Below are 23891 nucleotides of genomic sequence, written 5' to 3'. Positions count from 1 at the left end.
TTGCACTTAAACCACAGAACAAAAAGACTTTCAACATTTCTTGACATTTTAAATTTGTTCAATAGTTATTGTCTATGAACTGCTAACCCTTAGCATCAACAATGTCAATACAATGTAAACTAAAAGTTATGTCTGAATAATAAACGATTTGGTTCAATGTGGAAAGATTTGCTGGATGGGTGAATTTGAACATCCGACAAATAAATGTATTTTCACATTTGCAAAGGAAGGCTGATCTCGTTCAAATGGAGTCTGCACGTTTTTTGAATAAAGAAATGTAAGAAAAATGTATGTGTAATTCAGGGCAGATAAATAACTTATATTTTTCTCAATGAGATATTTTTAATGTCTCATACATAAATGCAAAGGGACAACAACGTGGGAGTAAAGAAGCTCCATGTGAACACATCATGGAAGAAATATGTTCTGTATATGCTACTCAAAGAAGAAGAGAAATCGGCATTCATGCATAAACAAATACATTTACCCAGACCAACTGTACATACATGTACTCTACACATATATGTTATACATTATACATAACCTTCTATGCTTTCCATACTAACCCCTCATTTATGTTTAATTATGCTGCACATTATTTGATTTACTTGAGCATGTTATCAAAAACGTTAAGAGCATTTTATAACTCATATTACCTAATTAGGGGCTTAGTTTGTAGAGTGTAACTATTGATGGTTTGATTGGTTAGAAACTTACAACTGAGACTTAAAGCAACTGCTTCATAATAGTGAACTTTTATGTGAGGACAATTTGGTCACTCACTCAAAACATCTGCCAAAAAAACAAAGTACCCCCACCTCCTCCCCCCCATTTGGCAGAAAATCATTGCTTGTGCCTTTATCCTCCACTCGCGCGCCCGTCTCCTCGAGGCGCGCGCGAGGATTTCCTGGTGCGCGCGCTTTGGCACGGCGCCGCGCACTCCAGCGCCTGTGTGTAGTAACCCAGAGCAGCAGAGCTCTCAGATAGACATGGCGGCGGATCCTAAGCCGGACTGGCTCTCCTGCCTTCCCTCGTCTTGGAGTTATGGGGTGACTCGGGATGGACGCATATTCTTCATCAAGTAAATATCACGCGGACACATGGATTTACGGATACGCACTGCTTTATCTCTCCGACGTTTGTCCCTTTTCGGCTGCTCTGTTCACCTTTTCCTCCCGTTTTTCTTCCACTAACAGCGAAGAAGCGAAGAGCACGACCTGGCTGCATCCTGTGACTGGAGAAGCTGTGATCACGGGGCACAGGAAAACTCCAGGTAAAAATGATCCGTCGGGTTGTTTGGGTTTTCTTACCTTCGTTCCTCCTGCGAAAAAACACGCGCGCACACGCACGCATGCGGCGTCAGGGGAAGGTTATCCGTGCGTAATGGTCGAGGAGAAAAAGAAGAGGGGGGCGACAAGTTGCGGAGCCGTGCAAGACGCGGAGGGGAGAAATCTTCTCTCTGCAGCAAAGCAACAGCCTCCGCTCCGCTCCCCTCTCCGCTCCCCTCTCCGCTCGCTGCTCCGGCGGACCATTACGCACGGCGTCCCCTCCACCGCCCCCCCTCCCCGGCTCCCTCCACCTGGACACTTCGCCACACACTTTTTAAAAGTTCCGTCACGTAGACGTGACGTGACGTCCTGGAGCCGATTCCCTGCAGCGGCATTTGACATGTTTTCCCCACTGAAACCAGTACGTGCTGCAGACTCGGGTCCCTCCACGCACGTACTGGCGCCGCGGCTGCTTAAAAAGAACAATGCAGCAAAAGTGGTGCGAGGCCAAAATGTGTATAAAAATGCACATCTGCATTGAGGAGCATCGGCTGGCGGCATGTTGTTATGCAGCTGAGCGATGTGTGTGCAAACAGCTGGAGGCTGAGGCGGCGCACGATTGAGTAACCCCTGCGATAGCTGCTCTTCAAACTGGGGAGGGGGGCCCTTAAATGTGTAAAAGGGCACAAGCCAAATGAGCTATTCGTGGTCCAGACACTGCATTGCTGTGCAGGTGTGTGTGTGTGTGTGTGTGTGTGTGTGTGTGTGTGTGTGTGTGTGTGTGTGTGTGTGTGTGTGTGTGTGTGTGTGCGTGCGCGCGCGCGTTATCTTCATATCTCTCCGCACAGATGCTTACGTTCCTGTGCCTTGTGTTTTTCTTCCCCTCCCCGTTTTCAGATTTACCAACAGGATGGGAGGAAGGATACACATTCGAGGGGGCTCGCTGCTTCATCAAGTGAGTTGGAATCTGCAGAGTGAAAAAAAAAAACCTAGCGATAGATGGAGATTGATAGATGCAGAGAGAGAGAGGGAGATAGGCGGTGCGAGAGGCTGAGGGGCTGCTTTGTTTGGACGGCATAGAGATTTCCCTCTGCGCTCATCAACGCCCACCTCTCTGCATCTCTGCCCTGCTGGAGGAGCAGAGAGGCAATTCACAAATACATCTGGTTGCCTCTCCTGTAACACACACAGACACGCACACACACCACACACACACAAAATTGGTGGGATTTAATAGCTCCCTGGCCTTTTTTATGCTGCTCTTGCCCTTCACCTCTCTCTCTTTCTCCAAGTCTCTTCACACACACACACACACACACACACACACACACACACACACACACACACACATACACACATACAGTCCAATGATGGAGAGATTTACTGAGAAACAAGTCTGCTGTCAGTGGGACGCAAGTTTGACAACCAACTGTGACTCAGAATCCGCTCTCCTGCGCTGAACAGGCTCTACTTGTTGGTGTGCTGCATGTGTGCACTTGCAAGTCTCTTTGTTTGTGTGTGTGTGTGTGTGTGTGTGTGTGTTTGTGTGTCTGTGTCTGTGTCCAAATCTACTCCATGTACATTTAAACACATGTGTGTTTTGTGAGCCTGTTTGACGACAGAAAGGCCCTGCAGCTCTCAGCCTCTCACACACCCATAGCCGCAGCGCAGACACACTCCTTGAGATTGGGAGCAGGCACTTTCATTTGTTCTCCCTACTTTCCCACCTAGTTTTCCTGCTGTTGCTCACACTGTCTGTGGCCATTTTGAGAGCAGCAGCTGACACATATGGTGAGCTAATATAGCCACTCTATAAATAGCCCAGAACCGCTGCTCATTGGTATGTATGAATACACACAGAATGTGCCCGTGGACCCTCAGCATGCATGGATGCATGCACACGACATGTAATATACAAGCGCTGTTAAATGCTTGCATGCAAACACAGACAGCCTCTGGCAGGCAGTTGTGACAAGTGGACAGCTGTGAATGCAGGTGTGAAGGCAGCCAAAACGCATCAAGTACAAGTTTACAAGTTGCGATGCAGGGTTGACATGAGATCATGTTGAGCAGTGTTAGAACCCCCCCCCCCCCAACCTTTGACCTTCTGTTTGTTGTGTAGAGCCTTTTGCGCCCAAATCCCCATAAAGTGTCGTGCAACCGGCAGAGCTTCATGACAGACCCAGAGAAAGTTAGTGAGCTGGAATAATACTGGCCCCAGGTTTTGTGTGTCCTTAGTTTGTGGTAATTTGATTAAACATAATTTTATTGAGAAATATGTAGATTACAGAAGCCCTATAAAGCTAAAATAAATCTCTGCCAAGATTATTATTTTTTTTTTTACCTGCTTCATCCCCCAGGTCCAAAAGACATTTGCTGTCGACCAAAGGAGACGGACACACCCCACTGCTCTAGTCTAAATAGGGCTAAAAGAATCCATGTTTTCTTCAAGGTGATTTTTAATGTCTCTATGCACCCTTAATATAAGTCAGGTATATTGTGAGTTAGGAAGTTATGTAACGACTGTCGTGTCAGTAAAGCTTCAGGAAGTCGGGTGATGAAGGATAGAGAGTGACACACTGAGCAGGACACATACAGAACTCTCATCCAGGAAGCTGGGGTTTTGGACCGTGCTTTATTTTTTGACTCATTATTTCTTTCTGGCTGTCAACCAGAAAACCTTTCTGCCAGGTCCCGAATCTCCCATAGATGTTTAGGTTGGGTTGAGATCTGGTTTCTGTGAAGGCCATAGTACATGAGTCACATCATTTTCAAATCTTCCCCTCCTTTGCTCAGTGAATCCTCTTGCCCTGTGGATGGGGGCACTGTTACTCCATCAGAATGCTAACATTTCATTATGTCAAATGGGATCACTCTGAAGAACTTTGTATTGATTTGCAGTGAGTGTTTCAAGTGGTGCCTAACCATGGCAGCACAAAAATGCCCCTGTACAACAGAGCAATTCGATCCCCTCACTGCAGGTCAAAGCATTCAGACCTGGACTGTTTTCTGCCACACATACACCTGCCCACTTGTAAAGAATATGGAGATGGTTGACTTTTCTGACCACATCACTTTTTGTGATGTCTGTAGACCAGTGGCTCCATAACACCCTTCTATATGCAAGTGTGAATGGACTCCTGATACAGTCTCATCACGTCCTGCCCTGACATTCTCAGTCGACCACAGTTTCCAACCCGGTTGTCTGATGTCTTATCCTAGATCTAAATTCAGATGTGACTTTAGTCCCTGTTCCTACTGAAACAGCCATTTGAGCGTCTTTTTCACTGAAGCTGCCGCCATCTACGCCCCAACAATGAACCCTCCTTCAAAGCCACTTAGATCTTTTCTTGTCGTCTTAATATATATTCTGAATCAACCGGGCCTGCTCAGCATCTTTGTATATATGCCACAGAGCATGATGGGATGTTAACTGCTTAATTGCACCATGCAGTGCACCTGAGTGGGAGCATCTGCATTCATTATGTGCCTCCACTCATTTATTCAGGTCTCTTTTTTAATTAGTCATCGCTCTTGCAAGCTCATTACTGTCGGATCCCTTGTTTTGTGTTTTACTGGATTATCTACCACTTTATATCAGTGCCATCTTACCCGGCAGGATGGCTATGTAAGACGACAGATAATGCACTCAGGTTTCTTTGGTTAACCATTCTAGTTTATGAGAATGAAGTGGACCTACAACTATAACAAGCGGACCTGAATACTTTCGAGGTGATTCGCTGAACCGTATTGTGCCAAAAATGGGTGGCATCAAATCATGGCCCTAGTATATTGCACTCTTCGATTGTTTTTTGTATCTCTATTATACATTTTTTCATGTTAGATTTGAGAATTTACACCTTTTTGTGGGGGATTTGATAATCTGTTGTAGCAGGTACACTCAGTCTTTGTCCAACACTCCGTTGCATCATAATCGGCAGAAAGAACTTCTCTCCTGTCTGCAGGAGTGTGTGTGTCTGCCCGTCTCTGTTGCTCTTCACACAAATTATCACATGGACAGTATATAATTATTAATCGATGGTGTTGGATCATTAATCTGGACCGTTGCAGTCACTTCAACCCTGATGTCCTGGCTGTGCGTGTCACTTTACGTCTCATCTTGTGTGTGACTTTTGTATATGTCTCATAAACTCTTGAGTTAATCAAACTAACACAAAGTCAACTTCAGTACTGTTCAGGTCCTAGTAACCTCTGAAAACTGATAACTACTGATGGTGTTTATTGTAAACGTGTAAAGTGAGCACAGGTCAGCATGGTACAAAGATACAGGATTCAAAATGTGTGACAGCCCTGATCCTGAAGCAGTGGTAGAAAACATTTTGCAGTGGCAGGCCTGTCCGGTTTAGTATTTAGATTTGGATCTGGCTTGTATTTGTTTCTTCCCAGGACTAACAGGAATCAACAAAACTCAACAACGTACATTTGCTCTTCGCTTTGCTTTGATATCTTGTATTTTGCCCAAGGACTCTTCAGCATGTTGACCTAAAAAGCTGGAGATCACACTACCAACCTTCTGGATAGTGGATGACCTGTTCTGTCTCCTGATCCACAGCCATATCCGGTGTGAAAGACCATGCATTTAGTCACAGTGACAATATGCATTGATAGAGGACATAAGGCCTTAAAAAGCCACTGCTATTTTTCTAGAATTGGCTGACTCAGACTGAACTCCAGAACACTCAATCTTACAATGAGTAGTCTTATACAGGACAATTGAGCCTAGTGTCATTTTGACTGAACAGCACTTGCAACATCACCATTTCTTCAAATCCTTCAAATTCCTCTCAAATTCCTGATCGGTCACATTTCTATCAGCCTATTATTGAACGTCGAAAATCCAGTGCTCCCTCTACATTCACGGTGTTAAAGGGCACTGCTTCCCTTGAATTCCTATTGACACACGGTCTATCCCCAGATTCAGCCGTTCAGTCTCGGGTAACAACTCCTTCTGCCTTTGTTGGAATCTGTTTATATCCTCAGAAGCATTGTAAGGCCTATTAGGAGTCCTCCAAAAAAACGATTTGCCAACATTTTTTGGTTTCTGTAAAAATGCTGGCGCTGGGGTAAACTGACTCCTCAGCTGAACATATTAGAAGAACTTGGTTTGAAACCGCACTAATTTAACAACAAACACTGACGCAATCCGGTTCCAGTGGAATAAGAGGAAGAGATATTACTGGCCTTGTGCTTCTGCCTTGTGACCACGGTGTCTTCAGTCCAAACCACTGCTGGTTCAGGGGAAACATGGATGACTGGCTGTGTTTGCTTGTTGCATGTCTCTCATTTAGATTCAGCTCAGAGTTCAGAGCGGCTGCAAGTGTCTTCCAACTAATGATCAGAACACGTTTCTTGTCTGCCAAGATTTGGAAATCCTGACAAGGTGTTTAGCTCCGCACAGCTGAATAATTGTCCCTGCGCTCACCCATGACATGTCAGTGGAGTTCTGAAACAGCAGCGCTTCATGTGTCATGACAGAATGTTTGTTCACTTCCACTCAGGTAAGCAAAACAAAGAAACTCAGTGAAAACCTGTTTACAGCATGCTACCTTTGGGAAATCGCTTCGAGTTTACTTTGCATTGCTGGAGTGATGAAGAGAGTCACAGCTATGACTTAGTGTAACAGGCTGTGACACTTGTCACGCATGACAAGCACCTACAGAAACCAGTTCATTTTATAAAAAACAACGAGCACAAAAGTATAATTCATCCAGATGATTCACCAGAATCATAAACCAGCAAGACAGCAAATAATTTGTGACTCACGAATTACAAAGCAGTTGTGAAATCTGACTTGGTCATGTTTGTTGTAAAGTTTTGGTTGTAGATTTCCTGCCCGTGTTCTTCAAATAATGGACATGTGCCTTTGGAAGAATCTTGTTGTATTTCTCGTGAGAGTAAGCTTTTTTGCACATTCCTCTTCCACCAGAACTGTCGGGAGATCCTTGCTGCTCAGTGGAAGCAATGCTGCCCTCCTCACAAGTCTCAGATCCCACGAGAAATCTCTCTGCTGCTTCACTCTTGACATGTCTCTCTTCCTCCTGGTCTCACCCTTTTTCTTTCCCCTGCTGTGTTTGTCTGTCTTGCTCTGTCTCTCTTCCTCGACTGGATCTGTTTGATGTTTGCTCCCTGAATCACTGAGCACTCCCTAAAGCCTCTACCAACTCCTCACATCTGTGTATATGTGGGTGTGTGGGTGTGTGTGTAGGCATAGGCTTGTGGCAATAAGTATGTGTTTGTATGTACAGTGATCAACCACAACATTATAATAAGTAACTTTGTGGCTGATTGATGTTTGACCCAAAAGTTACTGACCAGGAAATCAGTTGACAACAAGGCAGAACATAGAATGTACAGGTTCTCATGTTATAGGATACGTTCCTGTAGTGGATAAGACCTAATAGCATCGTTGGTATCATCAACAGGGTTTTTCCTCAGGGGAGCATGAATGTGGTTGGAAAATCTAAGCAAAGATCATGGCCAGTTTTAAATGGAACCACTGTAGACAGCTTGTAGCATACAAATACAAAAAGCATTCTCCACTGACATTGTGTATACTCTATAACTATAACAGAGTTAATAACACAATAACAATGGCACTTTGCGTCTGTCTCTTGTCTTTTTCTGTCCACAAAGAAGTAAAGCAAGAGACAGAGAGGAAGCCACCTGCACTCACACACCCTGGCAGGTCCTTGTGGGTTTGGTGTTCAAGCAAACAATCAACACTGTTAAGTTTTCTGATGAATTCAGCCAACAAAACAGTTTAAAATTCCATCTATCGCATCCTCTCTCTCACCATCAGTCATGTTTGCAATGAAAAGCCTGTCAGCTGCTTCTGTCCCTCTCGGTGGTTACCGAGCAGTTGTCCTGCTTGTCCTTCCCCCTTTGCTATATATCACCATCAATAACCTCCATCAGGTTGGGCTCATCATGCATGGATACAGTCCTCTCCATCTCTGCTCTTATAAATCAGATATAACCCCCATAACCACCAAGCCCAGAGACACATAGCCCTGCAGCCACCTAGAGAGGTGGGAATTAAAAAACCTTGGGCTGGAAATACACCAGATGAAGACGGGGGGAAATGTGTGAGTCAGTGTGTGTGTTATATTGTGTGTCCTGGAATAATAACTGATATGGCATCAAAAGCAGCTTCATAGCTTGGGAATCAAGGCAAACCGATTTAGTATTTTCAGGATGTCAGTAGTGGAGCAGAGTGACAGTCGGGCCTTAGAATGGATCTGTGTTCTGCATTAGGGATTAACCTGTAGGATAGTACTATATGATCGGATATCTGTAAATAGAGGGTCAATCTATGTTTCAGAACTATGCAACTAAATTCACTGGAGGGAGCTAAAATCAAAAGGTCAGCAGTTTGGAGGTACTACTTGTTTACCAATGTTCTACAACTAATGCCTAAGAGATACTGGGTGTGTTGCATGTGCGAACTTCTTGGTTTTCGTTTTGACATTAACAGGTGAGAGCAGCCATACTGAATGTGTGAGGGACATTATGCCTGGTTTGAGGTTGCTGCGTGTGACATGGACGTTTCTCAGTGAAAATAGGACAAGGGCAAGATCAAGATCTCTTGATAGTTGTGCTGACACCATTTTACTGCAAACACCCTTCACTCTAGTCTCAATGTTTGGAGTGAAGGTGCCCCACCCCACCCTACCCCTCCTACTCATTATTGAATCACTGGTATTACATCGATGTTCTCTATTGGCTGATCCCCAAATCCCAGGCATCAGTATCAGCATAAAAAATAGAGAGGAGAATCAGACTAGGAACAGTTGTGTAGCATCAGGTTTCAGCTCTGACTAGTGAAATGAAAACAATAAGAGTGATAATTATGGAATACAAAGATGGTATTAATGATAACAGCAACAATTCATATAATATTAATGTAGAGTAATAGATGTGGAACTATGTGCCTTTTTTAAACATTAACATGTGATGACTTTTGCACATCAGTGTCATTAGATTACTCTTAGCAGCAATAAGCGGCTGACAGAGGGGATCAGAGGGATTTAGGGCCTACACCAGCTCCCACTACGCTCACCACCTCTCCAGAGCTGCGTCAGCAATTGTTACACTTGACCCTGACATCGGCTCTTGATGCTCTGCGGCTCTGTCAGTCTGTGACATAATCAGGTACATAACATGTAGTCTGATATCTGCAGAGGTATATCTCCTCAACACGTCTGTGTAGTGCGATTGTAACTCTGCAGCAGCAGGCGGACTCAAGCTGCTTGTAGGAGTGTCCACAGAATTCAGAAAGTCAGTTTTAACCCCAATGCATTTCTCATAGCAACGTACCCAATGTTCTACAGTGCCCAGTGTGCATTTTGACCACTCCTAGACAAATGCTGCATTTGTGGCATATCTGAGAAATCGAGGGCTCCGGGGGTTCTTTTTCCATCTTTTCAAAAGCGGGGGAAAAGGATGGTGTGTCCCAAGGTGCAAACAAAGGAAATGATTAACCGAAGTAAAAATTTGAAAACAAAATGAATTGAAAAGAAGAAAAATTAATCGGGACAGGGTGGGGAAGAGTGTTTGGTGTGTGTGTGCATCTGTGTAAGCGTGTGTGTGATGGAGCCGCTCTGTCACATTGTGGTTGTATTTATCGGTGTATTGACTGACGTTGAAGTTAAGAAAGAGCAAAAGTTCTCTCTGGTGGATGGTTGGTCAGAACTTAATGGCCCATGTTGTTGCATTTCATCATGCTCTTGTGGTGAAGACATTGGTTTCCTTGTTATTCTCTGGGATTCTGCCTCAGTGTCTCATGGTTGGAGGTGTGTTTTTGGATTCTAGTGGAGAAAGAGTGAGAGTTTTCGAACATGTATAATATGTGATCCTGAAATATAATAAAAATAATTCCTCTAAGTTCAAAGACAATATAACTTAAATGATGAGAATGAATGGGGTTGAATAGGTCAGAAGCGCACCCTCCCTGGTTTGGTGTCCGATTTTAACTGACTGAGATATGCAGTTGACCTTTGACTTTTGTAATGAGACAGTTAACAGACGGGACCTGGTTAGTGGAGTTGTCATTTGGCCTCAAGCACATGAAGGCGAAGGGGGAGGAGAAGAGGTTCTCAAAGCCTCGCTGGGCTGCGGAGCCTTGTGATACTTAAACTCTGTGCTAACACACAGACGGATGAATAAGAAATGAACAGGAAAGGACAGGGGAGTGAAATGAAAGAGAATCACAGAGTGTAACCTGAAACTGACACCGAGAGTAGGGGAGGGCTAGTGGTCATGTCAGGCCACCATGGGTGTCTCAGCCTATTTCTCTGTGATTTTCTCTGTGAGTAAATGTCTCTTTCTCTCCTGTGTGTGTGTGTGTGTTTGGTTTAGCTTGGCAGCCACTCAGGGCTGTAGGAACGCCACAAAATAAACAGTTAGATTAACATGAATGTTGCCTTGCTGCTCCTCACCCACTAAAAAATACAGCGTCATGCAGCCGTTGCAGAAGCACCTGATTCTGACTCACTGTGAAAGATTCTGCGACACTCAGCAAAACAATGAAACCCCGAACAAGTTTGTGTGGAAGTGTGTAAGAATATGTGAATCCAAGAAAATGAGAAAGCACTTCCCAGAATTTATTTATTAGGAAGTGGAGTGTATTTTATTACACAAATATGTCACATCGTTGTCTTCCGTTGTATATAAGTGCTAAATGAAGTTTAAACTGTAAACAGAATTACTTGTTACAAGGCCTAGTCCTCTAGAAGAGGTTCTATCAAGTTTTTTGTGTCTCCTGAAGTCATGATAAATGATGTCCAGTGATGTCATTCGTGGCAGCATCAACTGGGTCCGAAGATTAGAAATTTGAAAAGGAAAAACAATCTAGGGCTGTGGAGTTAGAAGGAAGTAAGCTTACTAGACCTCTGTGCCCATGCCCATCTCTCCTTGAGCCTATGTCCACACCAATACCATTTAGTTTGATGGGGTCATGACTTGACACCCTTTTTCCACTGGTCAAAAAACCCACTGACACACTAACAGCCGGCTTTTGTCTACAATGGGAATTGATTCAAATAGCTTCCACTCCCATGTTAAATGAACCAGTAGACACTGGGGTGACACAGGGTGCGTTCGGAAAGTCCAAATAATCTCCTTTTCCAACCATTATTCCCTGACCCCGTTGGAATATGTAACAGGGTCAAGGACAGATGTGACGGAGAAGCTGTAAGGAGCTAGGAAAGGAGAACCCCTGTGCAGGGAAAATCCAACTTACACAACTTTATTTATAACAGAAGATATGCACAGACAGTATGGTTATCTGTGCTGTAGGCTGTGCGCTGTCAGTTCTAATAAAGTTTCCTGTCCAAAGTAGAATGAGAAAATATGTATTCAGTTTAAACAGAGAAAACATTTAATCATCACTTACTCACAGGAAGTAACATCAAAACAGATTTAATTGAAAATGAAAATAAAACAAACAGGACTGAAATGTGGAAATTATGTAATAATCTGATGATATGTGAAGAGAACCTTACATAAGTGTGGGGCAATTATTTGTTTGTTTATGTATATTACAAACTATAACCCAAGAATAGTCTTAAGTAACATATGGTGTTAAAACGACAACACTCCTAAGGTTTGTGTGTGTTTACCTGTATCACATGCAACTTGACAATGGGACTTGAGAATCAACATCTGCATTTTTTAGCATGCGTGTACAAGGACATGCACGACTACATGTCTGCGCTCGGCAGGTTTTTTTTACAATTTATGAGGGAAGCATTCAGGGACACATCCATTAGCAAACAAGGACAGAATTATGAAAGTAATGGGTTTGTTTGGTCTGAGTAAGCAGTATTCTTTCTTTACTTGCTCTCTGCAGAGAACACAGAATGTGGCCTCACTAAACCAGACTCCATTTAACAGATTAAATGTTTTAAGGCTTTTTGATTCTTTGACTGCATGGCTCATCTCAGATTTAATGTGAAAGACATTGGTTGGACAGTTTGGAAAATATGTTGATATTTACAATAGCTACAAATTTATCAACACTAAAAAGCTCTATTAAGGTGATATTAGATCATTAGTGGGAATATGGTGAATCTTAGTGCCAGCGTCCTCTTTGGTGAAATCAATTTTACATCAATTTGTAAGGTACTTGGAAATTAAAATCAATTGACCACATTTAGATGTTCCTGCTTATTTTATCTCTATCAGTTTTTCAGTTAGATTTCTAGAAAATAGTCAGTATTATACATTGTGGTTTATCCATGTTGTCCACCAGTAGTAAACAGTGAGTAATTTTATACAGTTTTCTTGAAGAACAGCCTCAGTGGCTGTCCAGTTTAAGCATCAGCGGCCAAGACCAGTGTTGGTGTTTGAGTTACGAGATGTCTCATTTACAAAAGAAAAAACGATGTTGACTCAGTCCAACTCACTAGAGAAGCAGGATTTAATGGCTGGCATCATGACCCTCTCCTCAGTCGTTCTCACGACTGGCTTTGTACTTACAGATCTGTCCCCGGGTGTCCTATTTCTTTAGAGTTCGGTTGTTGTGCTGTGGATATAGTGCTATTCAAATGAGTGAGGGTATAATTCCAATCAGCCATTGAAGGGCACATTACTCCCTCATTTCTTCAGTTTTACACTTGCAGTCGGAGTGCTGCAGTCTCTATAAAACAGGAAAAACTAAGGACTGAGCAAATCTGTTCTGATCATAATTTCTTTAACATTTAGCAGTAAATATATGGAATTTATTATTCGGATGAAGATATGCCACATTTGAATTGAGCAGTTTATGTTCACCAGGTAGCAATAGATTTGTGTTGACAAAGAACATATTCCAGTCTTTGCTTGCTGTTTTCAGTTTATTTAAGAGTTTCCCGTTAATATGCAAAAATATGTAATCCGTGTATGTAATGTATGTAACCCGTTCAATGGACTGGTTTGGGGGTAAATGATGATGGTCTTCATAACCCCCCCACCCCTCTCTTTCTCTCTTTCTATCTTCTTTTGTGCTTGTAGCGGATGGGCAGAGGGGGTCATTTAATTATGTAATTGGGGAAATTAAAACTCCAGGACAACATAAGGGGAATTCAAAGTACGGGATGCATATTTGATCATTTATATCATATAAAATATGTCATTAATATTGTTTAAAATCATTTTCCAGTGTGTTTCCTGGTGCGATACGCTCGCGCGGAGCGGTAAAAATTGACCGTGGTATCTTCAATGTTATTCACAACAGTTGATTGACATGTAGGTTTAGCTAATAGGAAGCCCCTATGTTGGTATGTTGTGGACCAATAGGAGGAGGCAATAAATGTGGGGGGCGGGGTCAACGGGGGCACAAAGGTTTAACGGGGGTGGATAGGAGGCGCCTGACTTTCCTTGGTGCTGCGCGGTGCGGCGCGGCGCTTCGTAAATGAAATGAAATGGTCAATTCGATTTTTTGGGAGGGAAATTAATGGTTTCGATTAATCAACGCATCGGTAAAATACTCGACAGATTAATCGATAGAAAAATAGTCGTTAGTGGCAGCCCTAGGTTATAGTAAGGGCAGGTAGTAGTTATGGTTAGAGTAAATCTCTGGAAATGAATGTAATCCAATGAAATGTCCTCTGAAGTCAGGCAGACTGTTTGTGTGTGTGTGTGTTTGTGTGCATGTGTGAGTGTCGAGGGGGGTCAGGGATCTTAAGTGGGTCGTTGGCTGGGTGGGGCAGCGCTACTCATGAATAGTTTCCTGTACATTTTAAACACAAACACACACACACACACGCACAAACACATACACGCATTGTATTAAAGACACATTTGGTGTGAGTGGATTTATTCAGCACATGTGACCTCTGCCCTCCGACAGCTTATGGTTGGGGTTGCGGGTTTGCAGCTTTCCCAGAATCTCAGCCTCCATATTTAGTTTAAATCAATGTGAGGAGTGTAAACACTGGAGTTCCATTATCTGAAGCCAGGATCATCCTCATGGGGATCACGGTCCACTGCAGGAGCAAGAAGAAGCAGAGCAGAATCCTCAGTGGGTTTACATGGTCTGTAATATTGTGATATTTAACCATAAATGCACAACAATCAGCGTACCAATGCTTGCTCTTATGATCAAAGACTTCTGCAATTTTGGTTTCCTTTGGTTTCAATCAATTCTGATGAGAGTGTGCCCCTCTAGTGATTCCCCATCCCACCAAAAAGACAACATTGAGAAGAAGAAAAACCATGGGCAGTCAGATGATTAGACAGGTTGTAAACGTACCTCCAGGATAGCCACATATTTCATGTGCCACCTAGCTAAAATCAGTACAGAAAAGTTGTCAACATCCTGCACTGATCCTGGTTCAGCATTTGAACCCACCATATTGGTTGTACATTTCCTGTGTTTTCCCTGATGTCTCAGAGAGCGGCCAAGTTTTCATTCCCATGTGGATAATTAGATAATCTGACTCAGCTGCTTTCCTGATGAGGATCTATTTGATCATATGACTACAATTGAAACAGTGGTACCACACCCAAGATCTTATAATTACTAATACGGCTATAACCTGCTCTCAGACATGCATCTCCGCAGATCCTCTACGTTTTGTGTTGTGTACGCGTCTGTGCAGAGAACATCCCGCCACGTGTGCTTGTTTGAAAAGCAAACTCCGGTTTAAGTCTGTATCCAATTCTCCAGACTTTACCCACAGGTCTTGTCTGAAAGCAGCAATAGATTGTGTTAGCTGCTGCTAGTAGACATTCCTGGCTGTCTCGCCTCCCATGGCAACATGGGGTCAGCTGCAGGGTCAACAGCCAGCGACCACTGGCCCTTTAATGTTTTGCTTTAAAAAAAATTTCCAGGCAGCTGAGCAGTGGTGAGGACATGAATTAACTGCACAATTATTGCTCTTGTCTTACCTAATAGTCCACTCAAAGCACACTGACCATCACGGACGATACTACTTTGCCCAAGGGCACTTCAACATGCTGAAGAAGCCGGGGATTGAACCACCCAACCCTGTGGTTACATCTCCCCACCCATTGTTGTTGGATGGACCCTAATTCTAATCCTTCCTCCTCAGCCAAATTCTGCCTTTCTCTGCTTTTTGGATGAGGGCTTTTGTTGCTCTTCCTTCCACTTAAACCTACCTTCTGAAGCAGCCGTGATGTTGATGATAAATTCCCCTACAATGGACTCGAGATGGTCTTCCAGCCTGCCGCCCTGCCCTCAGATCCGGGCATTTTGCCTCCTGTCCCTCGTAGGCAGCATGCATTCAATCCTCTGAAGGGATGGTGAGCTCAATGAGTAGAGGGCTCTTTGTGCCAGCAGATTGGACGTTCACATTAACAATGTTCTTAAGTGAAAACACAGGAGCCTTTGTGGGCCTGTATCCTGCAAACTGCCACACCACATCACTTACTGTACTTTTCTGTCGGCTCATACTTAAAAACACTTACAGTACGTTTGCAACACCAGAATAAAGACAGAAACAGCAAACCTTGGTAGTATAATGACAGAAGGGCTGTGGTCCAGGCTCTTTTTGCTTTTTGAAAGAATATGAATGGAAAAGATCCTCGAGCCACAATAAACCTCTTCATACTAATTTTGTCAAGAATAAGACCCATTCTTTTATGTAAATGCAGTCTAAGAACTTAGCAAACAGGGTTAGAATGTGTATCTAGGTATGCAATGATGTAATGGCATGACTCCCAGCATTGGCAGACTGCGCCATAGCAGGTGTGAGTAGCTGTACAACACAGCAAAACACAAATATTGTGTAAGGTTATAAGCTCCATTTGACTTGTTTTGCCACCGAAAATATAAAAACCATGAAATCCCCACTGTGGCTATGCAGATCTACACTTTTACTTCTGTATAGATTCAACCTTTATTTATCATTGTGAATATATGAGCAGGATTCAGAGGTGAAGACAGTTGGGGCCACTAATTGGTGTTTTGACTGGAATACTGATGCAGAATGGAGACATACCAAAAGGGAAAATAAAAAAGGTTCATCTTAAATATACCTTCCCAACAGACCAGAGGGTGAAGAGCAAAAAATGTGTCAGAGAAAGAATTCCATTTTAGCATTGGCCCAACAAAGCTCCACCCCTTCTGAAACTCAGCTGACGAATCAGGAAACAGCTTGGTACACTTCCTCAGTGAACAGACAGTCACAGTGAGAGATATGATAAGACCCACAATATGAAAAAAAACAACAACTTCAGAATAGAATGACTGGAATCTTTGGAATACTGTGTGCAGTGCCGGGTTAACTTCCTGTACCGTCTGCCTGTTGTGATTTCAGCTTTGCTCATGGCTTCATCATCTTATTTCCTCTCTTGTCCAGTCTGACATGACATTATCAAAGATTTCACATGGCCACTGATTCTATAAGATTTCTCTTCAAAACTGGTGCCCTTAGAAACAAATCCATGACTATTTGCATCGGTGAGAGTCATCTTCAACTTCCAATTCAGAGTTGTGGAACCTGTGTGAGGCCTCTGGGGCTCTCTGTTGTCTGTATGCTGAAAAGCTCGAACTCTTAAACCACAGTCACCAGCAGCTGGTGTGTGTCATCTGTCGAGATTGCAGGGCTTGTGTTTATTTTTTTTTCACGTCTACAAAACATATAATTGGCCCAGGGGGCACCCAAACCTTTCCATGTGTCTTGTGTGTTTTGACCTGAATAAGATGCTGCTGGTGTAACTTCACGAGTAGAGATAAGTAGATGACTGTGATACTTGCACTTGCTTGCTAACTTATATGCCATACGATCATAGATCATAATTTTGGCCATTTTCCCTTTATTAAGAAGACACCAACAGGGTAAGCAATGCTTGTTATTGATTATCTATGTTGCTTTCTGCACTGGTAGCCGGGGCTAATGCAGGTTGTTTTCTTCTGTGAAACAGTCTGATGAATCAGTGAATGAAAAGTTGTGACGGCAAAGGCCGAAGCAGCAAGCTGTTATATGAGTTTCTACCTCTCAGTTTCCAAACATCTCAGCCTAACTATATCAATACGTGGCCCCAATTCTCAGTTTCAGCGGTTCTAAAACTCCATAGTAGTGTGGAGGTCAGGTGTAGCTGTAGCAGAGTGGATGCATTTCAAACAAAAACATTGTAATGCGAGAGAGGGGGAGAGAGAGAAAGGGGAAGACATTAAAAAAGTACATGGGGCACCAGATGAACTGCTGGGCGGATGAAATGATCTGTTAAATGCAGCACATTGACTGGTCCAGACATAATTTGCTGAGTCCATTGAACTACGCATGATATCATTTATCGACTTTTGACACGTGACATGTTATTTATTCTTGACCAGCTACCATATGACATGGTATGATGGGGAATCTTATCTGTAGAGATATTTAGGTAAATATGTATTTCAGAGCAGGGAAAACATTTATTTTACATACAGTAATAAAACATTCAAATATTAAGATGAAGTTGAGGAGTTTTTGATATTTATAGTACATTGTGATGATGATACTTGAAAGTTTTAAATGCTAGACTTTTACTTTTGTGATTTCTAAGGATTGAAGCTTATAGCAATAATTTCAAGTTTCAGACTGAGAGATATGGCCAATACTACAATTTCCCTTTGGAAGTGCTGTACTAATTCAAGCAAGATGGCATCTTGTCTTACAAGCACAAGCTTGAACAAGCATGTTTTTCAGCTATTGCTTCCAGCAAGGAGGATAATATCTATTAATTAGTTTGTCTGTGTATCTGACAGCACGATACCTCGAAAAGTGCATTACCAATACATCTGCCAGACTAACTGGCCTCCAGCCATAGAAGCCAATTAGATATTGGTGGGGATCCAGATCTGGCAGTTCCACTGTTAAACAATTATTGATCGAAGCCATAACTGTGAAACTAATAGTAATAGAGGTTTGATTCTAAAACCCAGGGGGGGTGTGTACAAATTGAATGAATCAGTTCAAACTCAAACTTGAGCCATATCAATGAGAACTAAATAATTGTGGTGGAGGTTTGCTGCCTTTCGTTTAATGTGGTTATCGCATTTGAAAATGAAACTTCTGAAAATATCAATGAGTTGGTTGACTGCCCACTCTTTATTCCATGTGTGCCTCTAACTCTGTCTCTGCTGACAGTCTGACTCCCAATCAAACTTCTGAACTTGAAACAGGAACTGTTTCACTGCAAGTAGAACCACGTAGAAGCCTTAGAGGCCCCGCTGAAAGATTATACCTCAGTGCTCTCTGAATATTCCATCCCCATCAGGCACCCCTAGAGATTGGTTACAGTTTTTAGGGTACTACTGCTCTTTATCAATACATTTTATCGATCCAGTACTTTTAACTTAACTTTTACTGGTTCTTCCTTTTATTTAGCAACGTTCAGTACTTTGCCTGAACACCCCAAATCTGACTCAACCCTTTAGTCTGATCTGGAACTGAATTCTTCAGAAGATGTTAATTAGTTAACTGCACTTTTGGGCTCCAGGCTGCTAGCTTACATAACACACATGGAACAACGGGAGATGAACTACGAGCTGAACCGAAAAAATCAGTGATTTTCTCTGTCTGTTTGTGATGAACTGCCCTTACATTCAAAAGAGGTGTCGCACTTGTGGCATTGAGCAATGTCGACTCCAGTGAAGTGTAACCACCCTTTTTAATCTTTAATTCTCTCCCATTGTCACTGTGCGCAGGGTCTGTGGTTGTGCCTTTGTGTGTGTGTGTGTTGCATAGTGCTTCAGCATGTAAGAGAAAGCTGCCCCTCTCCTGGCACACAGCCTCTCAGCCTCTCTTCTGGAAAAAGCATGAGATAAATGTCCTCATTAGAAACAGATTTGGTTTGATGAGAGTCTTTGTGTAGCAAAAGCAAATAATAATAATAAATAGAAAATCTATTTTATTAATTCCTTCAGTGCTAAGAGCAGAACTGATGATGCTGGGGCTTATTGATACTTTGGTCTTTCTTATTTAGAGAATGATTTAATCCTGGGTTTCAGTGCATATACCCAGCCATCACCATTTAGGACACTGATCCCAAATATGATGTCATCTGATCTGTGCAAGAAAGGCAATACAAATATGGACTTCAAACTGAGGCTGAGTATGCTTATATACACCGATCTGCCACAACATTAAAACCATGTTTAATGTTTGGTTTAATGTCCTGGAGACAAGAAGCTTCAAGGGCCAGCAAGTGGCTAGCAGGCCATGTTTCCACCAGGAAGAGGGGACAACCAGGAGGGGAGGAATCTTGTCCTGCAGCACCCACAGTCCAGAATGTCCAGCACCTACTTTAAACAGCGAAGCTAGCACGCTTAGCCCAGCTGTCATCACCATCATTGTCCTCTTGGGGAGCTGCAAAGGGCATTTTGCTCTCGCCACTGGTTCTCCACCGCAAGCAAACGTGCATTGTCAGGGCAAGAGAGTGGTGGCCAGGCATGGAGGTCAAAGTCCATGATGTAGCCGGCATGGCAGGAGTGGCAGAGGACAGACCCCTGGCAGAAAGCTGAAAACTTGATTTGATTTCTTCCTTCCGTGCAGATTATTGTGTTAAGCACCCTGGAGAGAAAGAGGGAGCTCAGGACACGCAGGTGTTATGTAGATGTGGACCTGATAAGGGCTTAGATGGTTACTATACAGCTGTATATCTTTTGTTTGTCAAACAAATTAGATTGTACAAACAGGGAATATGGTGCACACATGTAAAAATGTGAACCAGAAATTAGTATTAAATTGATAACACTTTATAAAAGGGGGCTAGAGACACAACAAGCTTTATCTGAAGAACATGGAAGACGTGAAACTGTCTTTTCTCTTTTTGTTATCCCGTTGGTTTGAATAACAGAATCATTTACATTAACTAGTTTCAACAATTCCTAGTTTGTCCAAGACAAATGTTACATTTCTTAACCAGTTAGTTACCTATAACATTTTAGGTTATGGTTGAACTGGTTGAACTTATGACACATGTATGCACTGATTCCACTGTGATGTTTTTTCAGTAGGAGCTCAGCTACGGCAGAGTCTTACGCTGTTTTGATCCAAATAATTGATCAGTAGAGTCTGTTCCAGAGCTGCAGCAGATGCAATGGTCTAAAGTGTCTGAGAAGAGTCAACCTTATAGCCAGCGTTCTTCGATTTCACACACAAACCATTCACCCACCATCAACCCGAGAAAAACACATATTCTTTAAAAGTAATGACTCTCCAAAGAGTCTGTATGGATGGTCTGAGAGATCACCTTCTCACTGAACTTGAGGGTGTTGGAGTGAGGAGGACCCTTGGCTGGCTGGATTGATTGAACTGAGCCTGATTCTGCTGCTCAGCCATGGGCAAAAAAACACAGTGAGAGAGAGAGAGAGAAAACTTCAAACTGATCTTGATCAAGTTACCCTCAGGTCAACAAGCACTGCTCTGGCCTGTGAAGTGCTGAGATGTCAGTTGCACTCCGCCCCTCTGTCTCTGTCTGTATCTGTCGTTCTTATTACAGTTTCAAACTATCAGAGTTTGTCCCGGTTGTTACACACTGAAATACCGAAAATCAAACTTCATGAACGGCGGCTTTTCTTTAGACCTGTGGTTGCCAGTACTTGGCTTTTGTGCCTTTAAAATAGAATAATGGCTATTTTTAAACCATCAATAAAAGTTTCACTGGAAGTCATTGTTCCATAAAATCACATTTGAATCAATCAAATCGCACCTCTGAGACAGGAATTGATCTGTGGCGTCTAAAACTTTATTCCAGACTTTTCTAATCAATTCAATTCCGTTTTATTTGCGCAGCACCAAATCACAACACACATAGTCTCCAGGCACTGCAGGTCTGTGCCTGCTGTAATCACTCAATTTTATTTTTCGATTTTTATTATTATTATGTAAAATCGTCTAAGCTCTCAGGAAACAAAATACAATTTTAAGTAGGTTTAATAATTTCAGCCTAATCATCATCATCATCATCAATTGATATGAAAACTGTATTTTTAATCACCAACCGTCCAGTTTAGCACATCAAAGCCAGGACTCAATTAAAGCTTTAACACTGTCCTAGGGATGGGCGTTCGATTAAATTGTCTTCGTCGATCGTCGGGAGAGTTAATGACGAATTTTCGATTAATCATTAATATTTTCAAGTTCAAAAATTTACTATTTATAAGCTACATTAAAATGCAGTGAAAAAAAAATATGCGCTGGCGTAATCTTAAGCAGCGGAGCCGACAGCTAGAAGCCGGTGCTACTAAACACAACTGACCCTCGTTTTTTTTTCCTCCAAAATAAAAATAATAATAATATAAAAAACATAATGTTAAACAACAACTACAAATATATAATACTTAGGTCTGACAGGTTTTGCCAAATGTAACTCAAAACTATCAAACAAGGTACCGAGTCGAGAAAGCTTCATAAAAATAACCAGTAACTCACAACTTCAGCACCAGCCTACGGATTTGTGTTGAGAAAGATGAGCATGTTAACATGCTCTGGGGTCAGACGCGAACGCAGCCTGGTGACCGTCAGTCCAGCCGCCGAAAATCCCGCTCTGAGGGGACTGACGTCGCCGTGATACACAGGTAGCTCCGTGCTAACTTGGCTAGCCTGGCCGCGGCTCCGGTGTTTGCGCTCCCCTCGTTCGTGTCAGACAACGCAGGCTCCTCGTCTCCCCCAGTCTCTGGGATAGCTTCGCAGTATTGGCAGTGAACCAAGTCATTTTTTAACTCAAAATGGTCCCATGCAACACTTCGCCGTGACCTCTTCATGATTACTTTGGAAATGGAACTACACGGTAACTCGCAGCCAGTCGCAGGTAACTGAGTAGGACTGTGGCGTTTTTTTCAAACACTGCCCCCCGTGGTCAAATGTGTAATTAGCGAATTTCTCGATGAAAAAATTATTTCATCGACGAAATTCTTAATGATCAATTAATCGATCGTCGATTAATTATGCCCATCCCTACTCTGTCCTCTGAAGTCAGGGAGACATGGCAGAATGAGTGTGTGTGTGTCTGCCTGTTAACCCACAACAGCTTTGATGAGCTTCTGGCCAGATCCAGAGCTTATTGTTACTCAGCAAATGTCTCTTTACATTCTTCTCTCTTTTTCTTTTTCTAACCCCTTCTGACCTCTCGGGCTGAGTCTCGTGGGTGTCTCACGCCGTCTGACTCTGTAGACCTTCGGATTAATGACAAAGCTTTCAAGCGCTTCCGGTTTCCTGCTGAGTGTGGGCCCGGGGGTGCGCTGCTCCACCTGACTCTCAGAATCACACAGGCCACTGAGTGAAATCGCCGAAAGCACGGCCTGTAGCACGGCCTGTAGCACGGCCTGCAGCAGCACTCAACACTTTGTCAAGATCACACGTTTCCACAGCAACTGCATCCCATCTACTATCATCCTTTTATCTATTCTCCTACAGCAGAGATACTCAATGTGTAGAAAGTCCAAGAAAAGGTATTTCCTTTATTGATTGTATTAAAAAGTAGCGTTCCCTCAATAAATCGACCAAATGTTAACCCAAAAATTCCGTAACCGTAGAATATTTTTACAGTTATGTTACATAAATAAATAGGAATAAAACAATTTGTTGCAAAACCTTTACTCTTTGTTTTTATCTTTGGTTTATCACCTTAAATCCACTGTGGTTTTCACTCTCTCTCTCTCTCTCTCTCTCTCTCTCTCTCTCTCTCTCTCTCTCTCTCTCTCTCTCTCTCTCTCTCTCTCACACACACTCATTGCAGCGTGACAATACAATTCCAGGTGGAGTGATACTAAGCTGCACACAGGTCGTTCTGACCTCTCACTGATGCAGACGCTCAGATATTGGTTTTATTCAAGAGAAATTCACCAACTAAGGATATTTTGCTCTCCCGTGCTTTGGTGCATGTCATGTATATTGTCGTTTGCTTATTTCCCCATGAATTCTTCCCTGTTGATTTTAACATTGAAATTGTTAAATAATTTATCTTTTATACATTTTAGTGCAAAGGTAACGTAGTCATGCAATTCCACAATGGGACAGAGTCCAGTGAGGATAAATATAATTTCGTTTTCTGATGCTCACATAATTGAAAACTCACATTTTAAAGAATGAACATAATCTCTTACCGGTGAAAGTTTATAGTTTTCTAAATATCACTTCTTATTTATCTGGTAGTTTATCCATTCTTTTAGCAATTCTTTTTTATTACTATGAAAGAACAATAATAAGAATTGAAAACATGTGTCAGTTTATTCATATATATATATATATATATATAAAGAAAATGTTTGCAAGTGTCACGATACAATAAAAATGTTACAAGTTAAAAACAAATGCAAAGCAAATAAATCCGACACTATCACCTATTCCTCCTGTCCTTTCTCCTCCCTCTCACTGCTGATGTGGTTTCACTTCACTATATTTAACAGCTTGGTCACAGGACAGGGCTGTTTTCCTGTAACCACACAATGGCTTAAAAACACCTCTGGTTGATGTCAGTGTCTTGGTAAAGTTGTTTAACATGTCTCTTTTCTGAAGGTTGGTGTTTGTGGAGGGTGTTTGATCAATTCCTGGTCCACAGTTTTATAGCACTCACAGTAACAAGCATAGATCTGGTCAAACTGAGTAAAATGCACTTTGCAAGAAGTAGCTCTTTTGCAAGGGCTCTCTGCTGCTTGATCTCTGAGTGTTG

At 42.5% G+C, this 23891-nt stretch overlaps 1 protein-coding gene across 5 annotated transcripts in view; it reads left to right on the top strand.

Moving 5' to 3' along the window:
* The first annotated feature begins 939 nt into the window (after positions 1 to 939).
* The window catches only part of LOC128428577 (pleckstrin homology domain-containing family A member 5), a 189365-nt gene continuing 166413 nt past the window's right edge, over positions 940 to 23891 (top strand). For all 5 annotated transcript variants that reach the window (XM_053414784.1, XM_053414788.1, XM_053414786.1 and 2 more), the window contains exons 1-3: positions 940 to 1081; positions 1197 to 1273; positions 2166 to 2223. In XM_053414784.1, the coding sequence (XP_053270759.1) occupies positions 990 to 1081; positions 1197 to 1273; positions 2166 to 2223 (227 nt within the window). In that variant the 5' untranslated portion in view covers positions 940 to 989. The remainder of the gene's footprint in view (positions 1082 to 1196; positions 1274 to 2165; positions 2224 to 23891) is intronic.

Source organism: Pleuronectes platessa, chromosome 22 (genome assembly GCF_947347685.1).
Source record: "Pleuronectes platessa chromosome 22, fPlePla1.1, whole genome shotgun sequence".
In the NCBI taxonomy this organism is placed as follows: domain Eukaryota; kingdom Metazoa; phylum Chordata; class Actinopteri; order Pleuronectiformes; family Pleuronectidae; genus Pleuronectes; species Pleuronectes platessa.
This window is presented reverse-complemented; position numbering and strand designations above follow the sequence as displayed.